The following is a 20,935-nucleotide window of genomic DNA, read 5'->3' as shown; positions in this document are numbered from 1 at the left end:
AGCAAATGATGTGCTATTCACTCTGCAAATTTCTATTTGCTTTGATTCATCTGAATGAGCACTTGTACATCCAGTACAATACATTATACATCATTTTCCATTTGAACTAAACTTTAAAAAAATAATTTAAATCAGAATAATACATTTAATACTTTTTAGGTTAATCGTGCATGAATGTATAAAATAATTCTGTATACTATAAAAAAAAAATCTCTTTTGTAACTTCACAAATGTCTGTTTCTTCTGTCAGTCTGTGTCTCAACAGTATTCATCTCCTCTTTGTCAGACATAGTATTATCTTGTAATCAGCACAATGTGTAAGGTAGTAATTAGCTTGGGCTGGTTTGGCTGTTTGGATAATGTGGGTGAATTTTGATTGGTTGACGGTGATGTCATCCTGTAAAGAAGGGAGGGTGCTCGCAGTCGTCATTCAGTGTCACCCTCTGCACACACTAGACACACACACACATATACACACACGCCAACAGGCTCCAACACAAAGGACATGCACAAGCACTGACACTGAGGAGTCAGTCATGCACAAATGAGGCCAACTATTAAGGAATCCGTATTAACTGAGGAGGGGAACAGCTGACAAAGGTACAATTGTTTGAAATTATATGTAATCACATAATATTTTTAACAATTCTTGCATGTTTTTACATTACAAGAATTAAATAAGTGTAACAAGGAAAGTACAACTATATATAGATACATATATATATATATATATATATATATATATAAATTTTTTACTATGCATGCTAGTATTTTTTAATTCTAAGCAAACACTGTTTTTAACTTACTATTTATTTTCGTTGAACATGCATTAAAAAATTCCTCTAATCCTAAGTAGTCACTAATATCCTGATGCTCAATAATCATGCAGTGCAGTTGCCGTAGCGGTACAATTACATACTGTGATACTTGTACGAGATACTTATGCAAATGATACCAGTCAATACAATAAAAAATTAGAAGTGTTTGTGACATGCTTTTTGGATATCAGGCTTTGTTCTTGTATTGTGGCGTATTTGGTGAATATGGCCTGTGCATTGTGTTTTGCAAGGCAGCAATGTCGTAGAATCCCTGCAGTATGTGAAGGTGATCTCTGCGTCTTAGATGGAGCTCACGTTTGAAAGAGGCAGCCACTGCAGAACCACAAACAGCAAAACAGGCAGCACAGAAAATCAGATGTAAAGCATAGGAAATGAAGATACTATGCAAAAAATCTAGTTTTTGCTCAAACACTCCGCAATGTGTGTAATAAAGATCCAGGGTATTGTTACTTATAGTATGTGAATTAAGTTTTTTTAAGTGAACAGTATATATGTACTATATTGCTTGTCAATCTTTGTTAGGCAACCCAAAATTATTAAACATTATTAAAATGATTCATATGATTTGTTTTATATTTGACTCGTAACTGAATATGATGTAATTTAGATTCCTGTATTACAAGGTTATAAATTGGTCATTCATATTTTTCATTGCAGCATTATGCCCCCTGTTCCTCTAGAAGATCGCTCTGCTCCCCTGCCTCGTCCCCGTTCCCTTCCTCTGAGGACGGCACCTCATTCACGTATGGCTCCTGAAGTCAGAGGCCTCCAGCCTGGCCACCGGGCGCCATCACATGCTGACCTTACTTTACCTGGACCTCTTCCACAGCTCCAACCCCCCCGCTGGCCACGGGAACCCTGTTCTCGTCGGAGGGGTTCTCCTCCATCACCATCTACACGCTCCCCTTCATGCTTCCGTTGGGCACTTCACCCTCTAAAATGTGGCTGCAAGGGCTGCTGGCGCCTGCTTCGTCCTCCAAGAAAATCTGTGGGTTCTTCCTGTAGCTGTGACCCTATTGTAACTTTTGATCCACAGTTTTTGGGGAGCTCAAGGGTGAGCTATGATGAGGATGATGATTACAGTGTACGTGCTATTTGGCCAGATGAGCTGGCTAGGAAAATTATGTCACGGACAAGGGGTGGAATGCTTGGGGGATCACCTTTGCTACTGGATCCCAGAGGTTTAGAGGGATTGGAGGTAGATGAACCAACACGTCCCCGTTCTCCTCCTCCACCATCAACGCCACCACCTTTGTCTCCAATTGGGGGAACAAACAGGAGGATTCAGAGTCTGTACCTTCTACTTGAGCCATTAACCGACAAAGAGAGTTCAGGGGGAACAGGCAGAGGTGAGTGTTAGGGATTAAAATGAAAATGCGTTAAAAAAAGAAAAGCATGTTTTATAGGCAAATGAACAGCATGGCAAATATATATCCTGACATTACGAGGGATCAGGAAGGAATTTTTTTCCCTGCAGGAGCAAATTGGATCATGCTTTGCTGGGTTTTGTTGCCTTCCTCTAGATCAACGATGGGTGTAGGATTATAATTTTTTTTTTTTGTTAATGGTTGAACTGATGGACTTTTGCCTTTTTTCAGCCAGACTAACTATGTAACTATTACACGTTTCCTTTTATGTGGCGTATTTGGTTCACTGACCAATTTAATCCATCCTTTCAATAGCCCTAGATAACAAATGCTGCAATAGTTTAATAATAGACCACAATGAAAGGATGGCGTGGTCCATCAAAATTTGTTGGCCAGGTTATACCTTTTATATGGCTAATTGGGTAGAATAAAGTAGCAAGACTTTAAAGACAGGTCACAAGTCATTTACTAAAACTGGAGAGCTAAAAAAATCTGGTGCAACTCTGCACAGAAACCAATCAGCTTCCAGGTTTTATTGCCAAAGCTTAATTGAACAAGCTGAAGTTAGAAGCTGATTGGCTACAATGCACAGCAGATTATGCGCACTCCAGTTTTAGTAAATCTGCTCCCTTGTGTCTCTTTATAAAGACTATGAGGTTTACCTGAAAGCCTGGAAAAGATGACCAGTTAGCACTGGTTCACATTTATGTGGCCGTGCAGGCTGCGTTTTGCGCAGGCACGAGAGCCCATTCATTTGAATGGACTCCTGTGCCCCGTGACACGCAGGGAAGAAGTCCCTGCACTTCATTGGAAAACTCAGCCCGCACGGGAACCTTTTTTTAATTTTCCAGTGTGCGCGGTGTGCCATAGAACTAATGGCACCCGCCCACGGGTCCGCAGTCCTCTGTGCGGGTGGTGCGGTTGCACGGATTTTCATGCAGATCCGCAGCGGCACCACCCGCACAGATGTGAACCAAGCCTTAGTGGACATTGAGGACAACACTTACAAATCATGCCTAACCAAGACGCTTTCCAGCCTGAAATTATAATGTATTCATTTAAAAATAGTAATAACAGTTATTGCATAAATACAAGATGAAGGTGACATAGCAAATAAGTGAAGATTCAGGGCCAAAAAGGTAAAAACCTATTTAAGATCAGCCACTGAAATAAACTAGTGATACTAAGGGCCAAATCTGGTTATACAATTTTGTACGAACAATTGTTCTATAAATGATAGTGACTTTCTCCACTGATAAAGTTGAACTTTTACAAAAAAACGAATTAATTAGTGACAATATTAAATTAGTGGAATTTCTAGGTACCATATACTGTATGCGAATGTGTATTGTATGATCAGCTTTGTTCAATGTTCTCAAAAGTGCTTTGAATACATAGCCAACATTAAAGGAGTAGAAAAGAACCTGCCAACATTTTTTAATTACTTAAATATAAACGGATCATTCATATGATGAAACAATAGCAGACGTCAGGGCAGGTGAAAGGCCCATGTTTGCCTGAATAAACAAAAGGCACATGTTAAAGGCAGCCGTAATTGGCACATAGTGATGACATAATGTACACAGTGAATGTGAATATATTACTTCTAGATGTACCATACAGTGACTATGAACTGTACTAATAGCAATGCAACAGGTCATCACAAACAAACATGCAAACAGGCGGTAGATATGCACGTGACTACGTGATTTATTAGGGAAACATGTTTCCTCTGTGACACACAGACTAAAATATGCAGCTATTTCTGAATTATCTGTATGACGGCACTTGCAGAGAAAATGAATGTGTCCCTGAGGAGTGAGGTCAGACAGATTCCTATAGTAATAACATTTTTCCTGTTGTAAATGTGCCTGCGTGAGAAGCTCCCTTGTACATGGACTATAGATGTTATAGCTAAATACTGTACATAAAACCATGCGTCTAATAAAAATGCAGCATAAGTCTTTGTTGCTTTGGATTTGGGACCATACATTTGGACATTTGTTTTTCACTGCAAAGATCAAACATGAATTTTTAATGTAATCACCCGTGTCCTATCCTTACACTGAACACCTAATAAAACCAAACCAATAAACTTACAAAATTAGCATTTGGCTTACCCTAGTCCTTCAAATTAATTTCTAAAATAAACAAACACTGCCTAAAGCTGACCATAATTGGATTGACATTTGGTTGGTTTGGCATGGACCGGTCGAATTTTGATCCATCTATGGGCAGGTGACTATACCCACGTTAATCCATTGGGTACAACCAGCTTGTCATCTTTTTTTTATATGCGATCACTGTCAGCAGCTATAGCCACTAGCAGTATTCATTGTGTTCTGCTGGCTGGGGAGGCTGCCCTGTGCCAACCTCCCCCCCCCCGCTGGCAAAACACAATAGCGCTGCGGGAGACATTGAGTGATTTTCTCTCCTTCCACCCGTGGTGGAAGTAAAGAAAATTGAATCATCTATGGTCTGCCTAACACTTAACCCTCCCTACCCCCCCCCCCCCTTCCCAACCTTAACCTCCCAATCTTTCAGCCTAAGACATTAAAACATAGAAGAGCGATGGCAGAAAGAAGACTCATGTGACCCATCGAGTCTGCCCCATTTTTTTTTCCTTTTTTGCTTGAATCTACTTGCTGTAGACTGACTCATGACCTCTCCTGGAAGTCTATTCCAAGCATCCCCATATGGAAGAAAAATATATTTGAAATATATTTTAAAAATATTCTTCCCAAATATATTGCCATATATTTGAAATGCTACAATTTGGCCATATTCAATATATTTCAAAATATATTACAATAAATAAATATATTTTTTTTACAAAATATATGAAAAATATTTTTACAAATATAAATATATATATATATTTTGCCAAAATATATGAAAAATATTTTTAATAATACATTTCAAATATACTGTATGTCTTTAAAAATACAAATCTACATTTTTGGAATGCATTTACAAATATATGTAAATATATATATATTAAAATGACTTTTTTATATGTTAAAAAAATCTGAAGAATATATTTAAAAAAATTTTTTTAAAAAATATGTGTTTTCGAAATATATTCTTCAGATTTTTTTTTTAACATATAAAAAAGTAATTTTAACGTATATTTTTACATATATTTGTAAATGCATTCCAAAAATGTAGATTTATATTTTTAAAGACATACAGTATATTTGAAATGTATTTTTAAAAATATTTTTCATATATTTTGTGAAAAAAACGCATTTCAACATGCAGTGTATATATATATATATATATATATATATATGTATATATAGAATAATATTGAATATGGCCCAGATTGTAGCATTTCAAATATATGGCAATATATTTGGGAAGAATATTTTTAAAATATATCTCCAATATATTTTTCTTCCATGTGGATCAACTATTCTTTTAACAAAGTAATACTTTCTAGGGTTAGTTTTGAAAAATATTTTTACAAATATAAATATATATATATATATTTTGACAAAATATATGAAAACTATTTTTAAAAATACATTTCAAATATACTGTATGTCTTTAAAAATACAAATCTACATTTTTGGAATGCATTTACAAATATATGTAAAAATATATCTTAAAATGACTTTTTTATATGTTAAAAAAATCCAAAGAATATATTTAAAAAATATTTTTTTAAAAATATGTGTTTTCTAAATATATTCTTCAGATTTTTTTTTAACATATAAAAAAGTCATTTTAACATATATTTTTACATATATTTGTAAATGCATTCCAAAAATGTAGATTTATATTTTTAAAGACATACAGTATATTTGAAATGTATTTTTAAAAATAGTTTTCATATATTTTGTAAAAAAAATGCATTTCAACATGCAATATATATATATATATATATATATATATATATATATATATATAGATAGATAGATAGATATATCTATATATATCTATATTGAATAATATTGAATATGGCCCAGATTGTAGCATTTCAAATATATGGCAATATATTTGGGAAGAATATTTTTAAAATATATTTCCAATATATTTTTCTTCCATGTGGATCAACTATTCTTTTAACAAAGTAATACTTTCTAGGGTTAGTTTTGAAAAATATTTTTACAAATATAAATATATATATATATTTTGACAAAATATATGAAAAATATTTTTAATAATACATTTCAAATATACTGTATGTCTTTAAAAATACAAATCTACATTTTTGGTATGCATTTACAAATATATGTAAAAATATATATGAAAATGACTTTTTTATATGTTAAAAAAATCTGAAGAATATATTTAAAAATATATTTTTAAAAATTTATGTTTTTTAAATATATTCTTCAGATTTTTTTTAACATATAAAAAAGTCATTTTAACATATATTTTTATATTTTTTTTTTATATTTTTCATATATTATGTAAAAATAAAGCATTTCAACATGCAGTGTGTGTGTATATATATATATATATATATATATATATATATATATATTTTTTTTTTTTTTTTTTTTATTTATTTATTGAATATGGCCAAGATTGTAGCATTTCAAATATATGGCAATATATTTGGGAAGAATATTTTTAAAATATATTTACAATATATTTTTCTTCCATGTGGGTCAACTATTCTTTTAACAAAGTAATACTTTCTAGGGTTAGTTTTGAATTTTCCTCTATTTGGAGGTCATGTCCCCGTGGTCTTGACCTTATCCTTAGGTAAAATCAAGATTAAATATAATTCTCTATAATCCATTATATAGTGTTGAATATAGTGGGGAATGGATATGAAGCCTGCTGTTTTTTTCTTTTCTTTTCTTTTTTTTTTTTTGCTGTCTGTGTCCCGTTGGGAACATTTTTCTGTACTTTATGTCCCAGAGAAAGAGCAGGATGTAGAAGATTTCTTCAAAGGGAGGGGGTATCCATTCTTGGACAGTGGCCACCTAAACCGGTGTCCCCATTGAAAGATTTACCTCGCCTCTTGTTTTTGGGTCAACTCAAAAATGTTGGATTTGTCATCAGTTTCTGTACAGATGACGGTGGTCACCAGGACAAAAAGTTAAAGCTAAAAATCCCCGAAAGGGAAACCAGTAACAATATAAACCTGACATAGGTTCTCACCCTTTTGTCATTCTTTAAAAAAAAAAATTACATTAGTTTTACACCCCTTTAAGAAACCTTAAGTGAAGAGAGAAATACAGGAGCTCTAATTTGCCGAACTCTTCTTCTGAAAATGCTAGCTGCCTGGCTGTCATGCTGATTTAGAGGCATCAGTACTTCTCTAGTCACTGACATGTACAAGTATGCAAATCAGGGCTTCTGACTTCACATTAACTTTACTGGATGCATGTATGTTTCAGGTCAGTGACTCAAAAAGTACTTATAAGAGAAATATGGTCAAAGCAGACTAAATCTGGCTGTTGGCAGACGTCACAGAGCCGCTCCAGGCTATGGAAGGATCCTGATAATAATGTTGGGAGATTCGGGGTCCACCTTGATGCCTGATCAGCAGCTGGCTTAGTTTCTCAGTGTGCTGTTGAAAGCCTGAGCCGGCCGTTCCTGCCCCTCCATAGATCTGCATTCCAGTGAGTGCTGGAGAGGCAGAGCAGAGATTGGTGACTGACAGTCATAGCTCTCTGCTTGGAGAGGACCAAGAACTGAGCAATCAGTGGTCATGTGATCGCTCAGTTCTTGGGTTTAGAGCTTCCGGGGGACAGCTTCAGCATCACACAGATGCTGCAGCAGGTAGGTGAGTATGTTAACTGTTTTGTATTCTCACACTTCTCCTTTAACCCCCCTGGCGGTATTCCCGAGTGTAGCTCGGGGTTAACTTTCAGTACAAGAAGTGGTAACCCCAAGCTACACTAGGGATTACCCTGCAGCGTTGCTCAGGGATTCCCTCCAGCACCTTGTCCTGCGCTCCCATGATGTCCCCCCTGCAGCGTTCTCAGCCATCTCTGGCCGATGCCGGCATCCGTATTCCGGGTTCCGTTCCCTGCGAGCGTCGGGATGTACGGGGGACGGAACCGGCAGGAAAGTAAAAAAATTTAAAAGTGACATTCACTCAATACACTAAAATCTCATAGTATAACATTACTGTATCAAACCATTTCATATACATTTTGTCCCGAGTGCTTTGTCCTGTGCCCTGCCTGCATTTTTACTGTTCTTTCTGCCTGGAAACTGAGAAATGTCCATAACGTCCCTTTAGCCATTGGTTCCCGCTGCTGTCAATCACAGCCAGTGAGTCAATTATGAGAGAGAGAAGGCGAGAACGAACTGTGGCTCTGTGTGTAAATGGACACGCAGAGCAGCAGCTTGGGAGCGAGCCTGCTTCGGTGCCCCCATAGCAAGCTGTTTGCTTTGGGGGAACTAGGCAGGAGGGGGGGACGAGGAGTTCAAGCGGGGGGTTTGCTGCTGCTCTGTGCAAAACCACTGCACACAGTAGGTAAGTATAACATGTTTGTTATTTTTTATAAAAAGATGCCTTTAATATAATTTTAAGTCATATGAGCCATCTTTACGTCACAGGCAGCTACCATTTTCAGCAATTTCAGCTTTCATACCTCGCTCGGTAAAGGTTTTCTTGAATCCCAAAAATTAATTTATCACTGCAACTATTAAATGATACCTAACGATCACCTGAATTCTTGGTCTAATGTTTATTTATCCCGTGGCGTTTTTTAACACATCCTGCACTAAGACTTTTTGGTGCCTAAATTGCAGCAGAGGAAACTCCTGCTCTGGTTGGTAAGATGCATCCAAAAAGCAAGAAAAATGTTGTAATGTGCAGTGGTCCTTCTTAAATTACCCATTAGGATTTCTCATACTGCTGAATTTAAAAACTGTTTTTATACAAGAGAACCTAAAATTAAACCTACAAATAGTATATGTGTAAAAAAAATTCAACAGCTGGAGAAACTTGTTTGAGGATTTCATAGATTTTCATGGTCACTTGGAAGAAAGATTTTATACTATTAGGGCTCATGTACACTGCAGCTGATAAACTCACGTTCAGGAGCTGTTCAGCGTTTTTTTCAGCAGCCCCTAAACTCTTCCTAATGTTTTCCTATGTGCCCATGTACACATCGTCCTTTGCAGTTGTTTACAGGCACTTGAGTTTACAGTCATTTTTTTGAACGCAGAAAACTTGCGTTCAGGAGTAGATTTTATCAGCGTTTCAAACGCCAAATGCATGTAAATGCAACTAAACGTGGCTAATTGCGTTTAGAAGTGTTTGCATTTGAAATTTTTTTTTTTAACTCTTCCATTTCCAGATGCTGTCCAGTGCTTTTTTTCATCATGAAAAATGCATGCAAAGCGTTTTCCCGGTACTCAAATGGACCTGGTACACCATACTCTGAGGTTTTGCATGAAAGAAAATATGTTAGACACTGCTGCAATAATTTCTGCATAGAAATGAGCTGGAACACATCGAAGCACCACAAAAAAAAAAAGACAGCTAATCTCAACAAATACTGCTCTCTCTGCTTCTGCTCTCTATTTCTCTCAAAATGTCTGAAATAGTTAAGTTTTTACTGTTTTTCAGTGCATTCTGGGCATTTCGGAAGGTCTCCTGAGGTTAACTTTAAAAAATGCTTCTAAACGCAAACGCTCAAAAATGCACATAAACGCGGTATGCAAACATGGCTAATACCTTAGATTGTACACCCCTTGAGGGTTAGGGACTGATGTGAAAGTACAATATATATATATGTAAAGCGCTGCGTAAATTGACGGCGCTATATAAGTACCTGAAATAAATAAACAGACTTTTTTTAACCTATGTTTTCTAGCAGTCAGTTTCCATCGTTCAGAAGTGTCCCGTGTACATGGGGCCTAAGCTTTTTCAGGCAAGCTAAGGGAAATTGTTTATGTAGATGACTACATATAAACTAAGGAAACCAAGCAAGCATAAGATACAATTATACAGTATCCATGCATTGTTTTATAAGTGTCTCAATTAAATTAGTATCTTTGAATGCAACTGATATATGGTATTGTGACTCTTGCATTCAATGTAGATATGTAGAACACTGATTGATTTTTTTTTTCTGTAGCTTTGAATGATGCCCCGGCTGATGATTGTGTTCTGCCAGTGGAGGTGTCTCCTCCTGCTCCACTATCTCCTGACCTTGAGAAAGCTGAGCTGAGCCTCATCTTGCCTTTTCTGTTCCTGGGGAATGAGAAGGATGCCCAAGACCTAGCCTGCATGATTACCCTAAATATAGGGCATGTGTTGAACGTCACAACTCATCTGCCTTTGTACCATGCTGACTCTGGAGCCTTGAGGTACAAGAGACTACCAGCCACTGATAACAGCAAGCAGGACCTGCGTCAATACTTTGAAGAAGCCTTTGAATTTATTGGTAAGTGAGATGCACTAAGAAAAAAAATGTGTTGTCAGCAAATTCCCTATCTGACATTAAAGCGGAGTTCCACCCAAAACGGGAAGCTTGGCTTGTTTGCACCGTCCACCCCCACATTTGGCACTTTTTTTGGGGGGGAGCGGGTAACTGCAAACTGAGCTGAAAGTTTGGCCCCCGTCCTTCCTCCCGCAGTCTTCTGGGATGCTTTACAGGTCCCAGAAGAATACGGGACAATCATAAGGCACAGCGCAATGGGGAGTAGGAAAGGCGCCACTTCTGGTTTCCTTTACTTGCAATGCCGATGTCAAAAACCCGGAGGATAGTGAAGAACCCGCCCGGGTGACAACGTTGGGCATCTGGACAGGTAAGTGTCCTTATATTTAAAATCAGCAGGTACAGTATTTGTAGCGGATTACTTTTATTTTTTGGGGGGAGCCTGGAACTCCTCTTTAAGTGATTTATATTTGACATTTAGGGGGTTATTTAGTAATACTGGAGAATACAAAATCTGGCACAGCTCTGCAAAGAAACCAATCAGCTTCCAGGTTTTATTGCCAAAGCTTCATTGAACAAGCTGAAGTTAGAAGGTGATTGGCTACCATGCACAGCTGCACCAGATTCTGAGTTCTCTAGTTTTAGTAAATCTACCCCTGTTTCTGCTTATTCTTTATATACTATTTAAAGGGATACATGGGGCTGCCATAGCTGACCTCCTCATAAAAATGCTTGTTGACTGGCTGATATAAGTTAAAGTGTTACTAATCCCAGGACCCTGCATTCACTATATCTGATCTCCCACAGTACACACAGCACGGAAATGCAATTATTTTAGTAAATATAAACTGCTAAATACCTTTTCTCATCAGCAATATATAGCAGTCTTGTGAGTTCTATCAGTGGCCAGCTGAGCACTTGTTAATCTTATAGGAGGAGTTTTCATTCTCCTACCACTATCCTATGAGGCTGCAGGACCCCTGTCCCTCTGTCTGGACAGTGCTGATTGGCACTGTGCTAATCACATCCACCCTCACAAAGAAAAAAAAACTCCCTAGCAATACCAACTAAACTGAGCATGTGCAGAGTGACTCCTAGAGCTCTGTACCATCAGCAGATGGATTGGGGACAGTAGAGGAAGGGGAGGGTCAAGGAAGGCAGGATCAAACAGCCTTTTTACACAGTGCAGAGCATCAACCCTTTAGGTTAAACAATTAGTATAACAAGCATGTTTTACTGTATATACAGACTGATTTTACTGTGGTGGGTTTAGTAACACGTGAATGCTCCCTGAGTCACTTGCAGTATCTAAAACAAGTTTGTAGATTAGGAAAGTCAGAGCAAAAGTCGGAAGTCCTTATCTGCATACTTGTTCTGAATTAGTAGCTCATGTTATGGAAGCCTAAGAGCCAGGAAACTAGAATTTCCAGAATAGGAAGTATCAGAAAAGCTTTCCTTTTAAATGCAGCCTTTGCCCAGACAGCCTTTGCTCTTTGAACATACATCTTTGCTTCATCCATCTCAAGCAATCGCTTTATAGTCTTGATGTTTCGGTATTGTAATGAGGTTGCAGTTGATGAAGGGAAGGTTGCAGTTGCAGTGCCTCTAAAGTCCGCAATTGGCCTTTTTCATTTTTCTTTGGTTCATTTGATCAATTATTATGGGACGTGGCACATAGGAGCCTGTTATTTGCCCTTACAGTTTGGCACTCTGTGTTGGGTATCTTTCTCTGTCACTTCTCTTTTGAACAGCCTTTTTGCCTTTTTTAAATTAACTCCAATACATTAGTCTTCTCACCCAGCATTTTTTCTCACCCATTATTTGTTTCTTGCTATAGGACAGGGGTCTCCAAACTTTCTAAACAAAGAGCCAATTTACTGTCCTTTAGACTTTTGTATGGCCGGACTGTGGCCAGTGGGAGTAGAAAAGGTCCTGATGTCAGTGGGAAAAAATAATGCCCTATTGTTTGTGTCAGTAGGAGGAATTGTGCACCATCATTGGTGTTATTGGGAGGAATTGTGCCCCATCATTGGTGTTATTGGGAGGAATTGTGCCCCATCATTGGTGTTATTGGGAGGAATTGTGGCCCATCATTGGCATTATTGAGAGGAATTGTGCTCCATCATTGGTGTTATTGGGAGGAATTGTGCCCCATCATTGGTGTTATTGGGAGGAATTGTGCCCCATCACTGGAGTCATTGGAAGGCATAATTCCCCTCCTCCTTCAAGAGGAGGGGAATTATGCCCGATTGTTGGTATCAGTGTATAAAATAGTGCCCCACGGGCCAGATAAAGGCAAGCAAAGGGCCGCATCTGGCCCCCGGGCCATGGTTTGGAGACCATTGCTATAGGAAAACAGATAATTGGAATCCCAGTACCTGACACTTATATAAAAACTTTCTTCCTGTACTTCCCTTTCCACTCCATTGTGAGTGAAAGAATAGATGTATCACAGAAAAGAAGATGCTTAATTTTAAACAGATTTATTTTATTTAGCCAGCACAAGTACAATGCTTAGCAGAATCACTACAGCATACTGTCATAATACTATGGCACATCAGCAATTATTTCATTGTACATAAAGAAATGTATGTGTATTCCAGAGTAATACTAAATATCCTCCAATGATCAGACTTGGGCTGACACGCATCCCCCTGCACAGCCATTGACTGGGAAAACTAGTGTACTGCTGTTTTCCCTCCCCCAGCTCTTTATGCAGCTGGGATCAGAGGGTATGTGATCACTTATATGAAAGGGAAAAAAGGTTTTTATAATGTTTTTATATGTATAAATATATATTTTGCCTTTAAAGTGGTTGTAAAGGCTCAAGGTTTTTTTTTACGTTCATGCATTCTATGCATGAAGGCAAAAAAATCTTCTGTATGCAGCATCACTCCCAGCTCCCCCCTTATACTCACCTAAGCCCCCTCTTGATTCAGCGATGTGCACTGAAGTTTCAGCTATCCCGAGACTACTTCTTCTCATTGGCTGAGACAGAAGTGAGAGTCATTGGCTCAACTGCTGTCAATTACAGCCAATGAGTCAAAGAGAAGAGAGAGGGGGCAGGGCCGAGTCGCAGCTCCATGTGTGAATGGGCACATGGAGCAGCAGGTGCCTCCATAGCAAGCTGCTGACAGTGGGGGCACCTGACAGGAGGGAGGGGCAAGGAGAGCCTGCGGGGGACCCGAGAAGAGGAGGATCCAGGCTGCTCTGTGCAAAACCACTGCACACAGCAGGTAAGCATAGACATCTTTGTTATTTTTCTTAAAGAAAAATAAGTCTTTAGAATCACTTCTCCTGGATATGCTATTGTATTCTGACAGCAGGGATTGTCAGAAAACACTGATCAGCCCTGTAGCCATCGGCTGCATGCACTGATCAAGTGAAATTTTCCAGTAGTCCCAGTCGAGAGAAGTCTATCATTTTGTCGACTTCTCTGGAGCCGGAACAGCCATAGATGGATCGAACGTCTTCTGGTTCCTGTTGAACCAGAAAATGTTCAATCCATTGATGGCCAGCTTTACACTAAAGCTTTTTATGCTTTTATTTTTTCCTTAAATCGTAAAGTGTTACTAAACTCATGACTGTAAAATCAGTCTGTAAATGCAGTAAAGCATGCATGTTATACTCACTGTGGAACCTAAGGGGTTAATCCTCCACACTGCATAAAAAGGCTGTTTGATCTTGTCTTGTCTGATCCTCCCCTTCTTCTACTGTCACCAATCCATCTGCTGATAGAACAGAGCCTTGGCTGCAAGTTACACATGCTCAGTTTGGTGTGTATTGCTAGAGAGTTTTTTTTTCTTGGGAGAGTGCATGTGATCGGCACAGGGCCAATCAGAGCTCCCTCCAGACAGAGGGTCAGGGGTTATGCAGCCTCATAGAACAATCAGGGGAGAATGAAAACTCCTCCTACAAGCTTTAGCCAGTGCTCTGCTGGACACTGATAGAAGTCACAAAACTGCTCTAACTGCTGATGAGAAAAGGTATTTAGAAGTTTAAATTTACTTAAATAATTGCATTTCCATGTTCTGTGTACTGTGGGAGACCAGATATAGTGAATGCAGGGTCTGGGGTTTAGTAACATTTTACCTGTAGGCAAACAACCAAATACACCATTAAAATGAATTTATGGATGCTGTTTCATCTGCAAAAGAATTTGTCCGTATGTCTGTCTGTCCAGTCCTAAGGTTTACATATCTGTTGCACATAACTCAGCCAATCTGTTGACCTGAATTTTCATTGCTGCAGGTTAAACAACATAGCTAGCCTATGACTGGCCAGTATAGGAGCAGCGACAGACTAATGAGGTCATCTCTCTGCTCTTTCTTCCTTTCCTGTCAGTATTTTCAGCACATGAAGATATATTCTGTAGATGTTTTTCAATCATCTCTTGTTATCTCTTGTAGAAGAGGCTCAGCAGGAAGGCAAAGGAGTGCTGATCCACTGCCAGGCTGGGGTCTCTCGATCTGCAACTGTGGTCATCGCCTACTTAATGAAGCACACTCTGATGACTGTGGGAGATGCATACAAGTTTGTGAAGGGGAAGCGCCCAATCATATCTCCTAACCTAAATTTTATGGGGCAGCTTTTGGAGTTTGAATCTGATCTGAATGCTGGAATTACCCCAAGAATTCTGGTCCCCAGGCTACGTGGTGTTGAGAGCGATGTGTGATGAACAGAAAAGAAGAAAAGAGAGACTTTTGTATGGAATGGGGGAAAGGATGGAGAGAAAAAAAAAAATGAGCCATGATTAAACAAGAAGCAAAATCTACAAAAAGCAACATATCATTGACAGCCTGCAGCCCAATTAGAAAAGCAGAGTCAGTTCCCAGTGGACGCACAGTCTCTGTGTCTGCAGAAAATCCAGCTTCACACCCCAGCAGTCTATCAGCCCGTTCACAGTAAAATCCTACAGCAGCAGTCTGAAGTCCCAGAGGAGCCTCACAATCTCACATCTCAATTCCCACAGACTTGGTATTATCGGAAGAATATGTGTGCCGACAACATGATCACATAATGTGATTCGGATGCAAATTTATATGTCACAGTTTTCTAATTGCTTTTGCAAAAAATGACACATCCTGCAGTTTTAGGTTTCAGAGATTTCAATGCTTTATAATAATAATTTTTGTTCTTTTTTTTTTTGTTCAGCAAGGAACTTGGGTGACCTGTGAAAAGCGCTGAACATCATTTGTCTAGTTGGCCACAAATGCCCCAGAGGACTGCGATATTACATATCGTGCAAGAGTGGCATTTTGGGCTTTGGCTGTAGTGGAGATTACCTGGATGCCCTCAGATTACTTTAGGTTAACTAAGGTATGTTTCAGTGTTTACTCACTGGCCATAGCCATACTTAACCTAGTTTGGATGTCTGCATTTCCACTCCAGATTACTACTGCCTACTTCTAATCTAGCCAGATCATTTAGTCATTGCCAGGCCACATCTGCCCTTGCACACAGGTAGCGGCTAACGTTCCTGCTCTGTCCTGCGGTAACATGACCTAGATATGTGCAACACATTCGAAAATTAAATGCTGATATGCATACACACTGCTGAATGGAAACTGCTGGTTTCCCTTACTTAAAGCAGAGTTCCACCTGAAAAAAATAAATAAAAGTCAGCAGCTACAAAAACTGTAGCTGCTGACTTTTAAAATACAGCCACTTACTTGTCTCTTGGTCCAGTGGTTTCCTCATCACTGCTGGTTTCACCGGCCGTCTTCTCTCCCTGACGCTGGCATCTTCAGTGTGGGCACCTGGCTGTGACAGCTTGCGGCTTCACAGCTGGGTGCCCACTGCGCATGTGCGAGATGTGCTGCGCTTTGTGAATGGACCTGTAGTTTTCTGGGACCTGTCACGTGTCCCAGAAGACTACAGGGAGGGAGGGGAGGAGGACAACTTCCATTTCCAATCGCCTAGGCGATCGCAGCAGAAGTGGGAGCGGGTACCTGTCAAATTCGGGCACCCGCTTTCCCCCCCCCCCATTCCCCAAAGGTGCCAATCCTTAATGGGGATTGGTCTTCTGAGACCTGTCACCTGTTCCAGAAGACTACAGGGAGGGGGGAGGACAACTTCCGCTTCCGATCGCCTAGGCGACCACAGCGGAAGTGGGAGCGGGTAGCTGTCAAATTCGGGCATCCGCTCCCCCCCCCCCATTCCCCAAAGGTACCAATCCTTAATGGGGAGCAGGGGACAAAGGCTTAAAGTGGAACTTCCCCTTTTGGGTGGAGCTCCACTTTAAGAAGCCAGCACCTGCACCCGAAGCTGATTGAAGAATTGGTTCGGGTGATAATTCACCTTCATGTCCAGCACAGGCAAAATTATGCACTGGAGACATATATGTATATTTTTATACATGTCCAGCAATGAAAACCTGAAAGCTTGTGTGTCTTGTCAACCAGCAATGGGGTAGATTTACTAGAATTGGAGAGTGCAAAATCTGGTGCAGTTGCACATGGTAGCCAATCAGCTTCTAACTTCAGCTTGTTCCAGTAAAGCGGAACTTCACCCAAAAGGGGAAGTTCTGCTTGTTTGTATCCTCCCCCCTCCACTGCCACCTTTGGCACTTTTTGGCACTTTTTGGGGGGTTTTGACATGTACCCACTTCTGAGTCAGATCACTGTAATGATCTGAGCCAGAAGTTCTACCGCCCTATTTTTCCCATCGCAGCCTGCTGGGACACATCACAGGTCCTAAAAGACTGTGGGACAATTCAAAAAGTGACTGCCGAGAAACTTCACTGTCTGTTTCCCTTACTAAACCCCTGGTTCACATCTGTGTGGGTGGTGCTGCTGCGGTACCCGTACAAATACCTGCAGCCGCACCACCCACATAGAGGAGTGCAGGATCCACAGGTGGGTACCATTAATTCTGATGGCTCGCCACCCGCACTGGAAATCACAACCATACTGGGAACCTCAGTTCCCGTGCGGACTATGATTTCCCTGGTAGTGCAGGGACTTCTTCCCTGCATGTCCCGGGGCACAGGAGTCCATTCAAATGAATGGGCTCTCTTGCCAGCGCAAATCGCAGCCCACACGACTGCACAAATGTTATCCAGGGCATATGGTGCTGGCACCTGCACCTGAAGCTAATTGAAGAAGGACAGGTAAGAGTCCTTATATTAAAAGTCAGCAGCTACAGTGTTCGTTTGTAGCTGCTGACTTTTATTTTTTTTTTGGGGGTCGGAGCCTGGAGCACCGCTTTAAGCTTTGGCAAAAAAAAACCTGGAAGCTGATTGGTTGCTATGCAGAGCTGCACCAGATTTTGCACTTTTGCTATTTTAGTACATCAACCTCATTATTCCAGAATGCACTAACTGCCCATGTGAGCAGTAAATGCTTATGATGGCAGTCTAAATGGGCAGTATCAACTGAATGGACGACTGTGCTGATTTAGGGCTGATTTGTTCTGAAAGCTGATCTCAGATAGATTAAAAAGCCATAGGTATCATTTATAAAAACTGGAGAGTGCAAAATCAGCTTTCAGGTTTTATTACCAAAGCTTCATTGAACAAGCTGAAGTTAGAAGCTGATTTGCTACCAGTAACAGCTGCACCAGATTTTGAGTGCACCAGTTTTAGTAAATCTTTCCCACGGATATTATTTACTAAAACTTGGAGAGTGCAAAATCTGGTGCAGCTCTGCATAGTAACCAATCAGCTTCCAGGTTTTATTGCCAACGCTTAATTGCAAAAGGTGAATTTAGAAGCTGATTAGCTTACCATCCACAGATGCATTGGATGCTGAGTGCATCAGTTTTAATAAATCTTCCCCATAGGTTTTATCTACTAAAACTGGTGAGTGCAAAATCTGGTGCAGCTCAGCATAGAAACCAATCAGCTTCCAGTTTTTATTGCCGAAGCCTAATCGAACAAGCTGAAGCTAGAAGCTGATTGGCTACCATGGACAGCTACACCAGATTCTGAGTGCTCCTGTTTTTTCTAGTAAACCCTCCCCATGCGTTGTAGCTGTATATTCTTTAAAGAGGTAACAAACCCAAAACCAAAAATGTAATATATTGTCGTTTATCAAACATTAGATGTGGTGGCTGCATTTGTTTTCTTTTAGGCTTTTTTCTTTCTGTTTTCAGCGGGTGATCTGGCCAGCAACACACTGCCTGTATGAGGCTCCGTTACCAACAATGCATTTTTTGGTGCTTTTTTACAGACACGCAGTACAATCCATTTATCATGGTTTCATATGGAATATGTTCACAGCTATGCTTTTTTGAGCTGCTACATTTTTGGAACGGGTCACAGAGTTTTTTAAAAGCAAAAAGCAGCATTTTTGCTACAAAAAAGTTAAATGGAGAAGCTGCTGAAATGCATGGTAGTGCGTTTTTGCTGCATTTTGCATTTTTATTCTACCCAGCAACAAAAACAATTCCACTTTATAAAAAAAAAAAATAGCTGAACAAAACTCAAAACGTGGTAAAAACACATCAAAAACATGGAAAAAAAAGGTGTGAAGAAAAATGCAAAACAAACTGCAAAAAGCACTGGAGAAAGCATCAAACGCAAAATGCATAAATGTGAACCAAGCCTTAGAGTGCCTACACTCTATGATGAAGGAACAAATGGGCACCTTTGGACAGCAATATTGTTAATCTGGGGGAGGGGAGTGTTAGATGGACTAGCAGATTTAGATACACTAAACAAATTGAAGCCAAACTCCAACTAACACTTTTTAAGCAGTTGCAGCAATGGTTTTGTTCCTTTTGGGATAAAGGATTTGCATAAAAGAATAAAAGCTGACCATTATAAGCACCCCTGTCAGAGTTAAATGTGGCTGATGCATCTGCAGGGCAGTTTGTTCTGTAGAAAAACAACAGACTTACTGGCTGGATCACCAGGTGAAAGTAAAAGAAAGAAAATCCAAAAAATAAAACAAACGCAGCCATCACAGCTATGAACTGGTAAGCTGCAATATAATAAATATTCACTTTTGGGTTTACTACCTCTTTAAGTACATAATTAAATGTATTTTACATATCACTAGTATAAGTACCCGAATCTGCCTTGATATCAGCCTCTGTCTTCCCCTGCACAGCAAACTAGGAGAGGGAGGAGTAGAACTTAGAGCCAATAAAGTACTATGCATGCACATGTGTTGAGAGGGAACATGGTACAAATAAAGAGAGAGCAGATTTAATGACTTACCTGCACCTACTTTTTAAATAGGTTGTAAAAAGGAAAGTGACACCACTGTGAAATTGGTGTCAGCCTCCTGACTTTGCTATTTGTTAGCGGTGTATGAATTACAAACATGCCTAGACAGAATGAAGAAATTCGCTTTACATATTTGCATTTTTAACTGTGTATTTAGCGGTTTGTTTGGAGTCCAGCTTTAAAGGGGATCGGTGGAGACTTTGCATACCGTTTGACTAAATATATATATACTAATAATATGCAAAGGCTGCATACTAATTCACATCGTTTTTTATGCCTTTTGCATTTTCTTCATCAAACTGTTACATCACATAAAACTTCATTAAACAAGTACAACAGAGGTTTACATGGAACCAGAAGAGATTACACAACATTAATCTGCAGGATGACAGAGGTAATCCCTTTTTAACCACGCTGCATGGAGCGATAAATGGGAAGAAGAACAATAAAGTATACCAGGGTTTTTTACTTGCAAAAAGAAAAAAGAAAAAAAAAATGGACATCGAACAATATTTTTTTAAAACATTTTGCAACATAATAATCATGTGCAATAAGGACATGACAGACTTGTGTTTATCTTTCTTTTTTTTTTTTTTTTATATTCCATTGTAAAACTAATTAGAAATTTGCCAGAAACGTAGCAACCTTTGCCCATTCCTGTCCAAAACCAGGGGTGTTTTCAATGCCAACGTCTGCCCAAACACCCGTTTTGTGTGTCTTAAATCTTCCTTGCTGGAGACTGAATTACCTCGGGCGTTAAATCCCCTAATTACACTGTGAAACTGGGCATCCTCCAAAGACGGAGGAGGTAGCAATCCCTATGTTTTCCTCATTGCTCCCTAAATTTTATCTGGGGAACATATGGTCTTTATTTATTAATCTGAGCTATTTATTAAAATAAAGTCTTTTTACAAAAAGTGCTTTGTAACGTGTTTATGTCATGATAATTGCCCATATGGAAGAAAAATATATTTGAAATATATTTTAAAAATATTCCTCCCAGATATATTGCCATATATTTGAAATACTACAATTTTGGGCATATTCAATATATTTCAAAATATATTTCAATAAATATATATATATATATATATATATATATATATACTGCATGTTGAAATGCGTTTTTATTACAAAATGTATGAAAAATATTTTTAAAAATACATTTCAAATATACTGTATGTCTTTAAAAATACA

General features: G+C 39.1%; 1 protein-coding gene across 1 annotated transcript; it reads left to right on the top strand.

The window, feature by feature from the left end:
* Positions 1-443: 443 nt before the first annotated feature.
* LOC149446179 (uncharacterized) lies at positions 444-20,655 on the top strand. The gene is made up of 4 exons (XM_089652800.1): positions 444-600; positions 1,497-2,188; positions 10,264-10,572; positions 14,976-20,655. The coding sequence occupies exons 2-4, from the start codon at positions 1,501-1,503 to the stop codon at positions 15,239-15,241; spliced, it is 1,263 nt and encodes a 420-aa protein (XP_089508926.1). The 5' UTR covers positions 444-600; positions 1,497-1,500; the 3' UTR covers positions 15,242-20,655.
* The last annotated feature ends 280 nt before the right edge of the window (positions 20,656-20,935 follow it).

Source organism: Staurois parvus, unplaced genomic scaffold, assembly GCF_062004578.1.
Source record: "Staurois parvus isolate SC_StPar_1 unplaced genomic scaffold, SC_StPar_1.0 ptg000694l, whole genome shotgun sequence".
Taxonomy (NCBI): domain Eukaryota; kingdom Metazoa; phylum Chordata; class Amphibia; order Anura; family Ranidae; genus Staurois; species Staurois parvus.
Note: the sequence above shows the minus strand (reverse complement) of the source record. Positions and strands in the feature narration are given on the sequence as shown.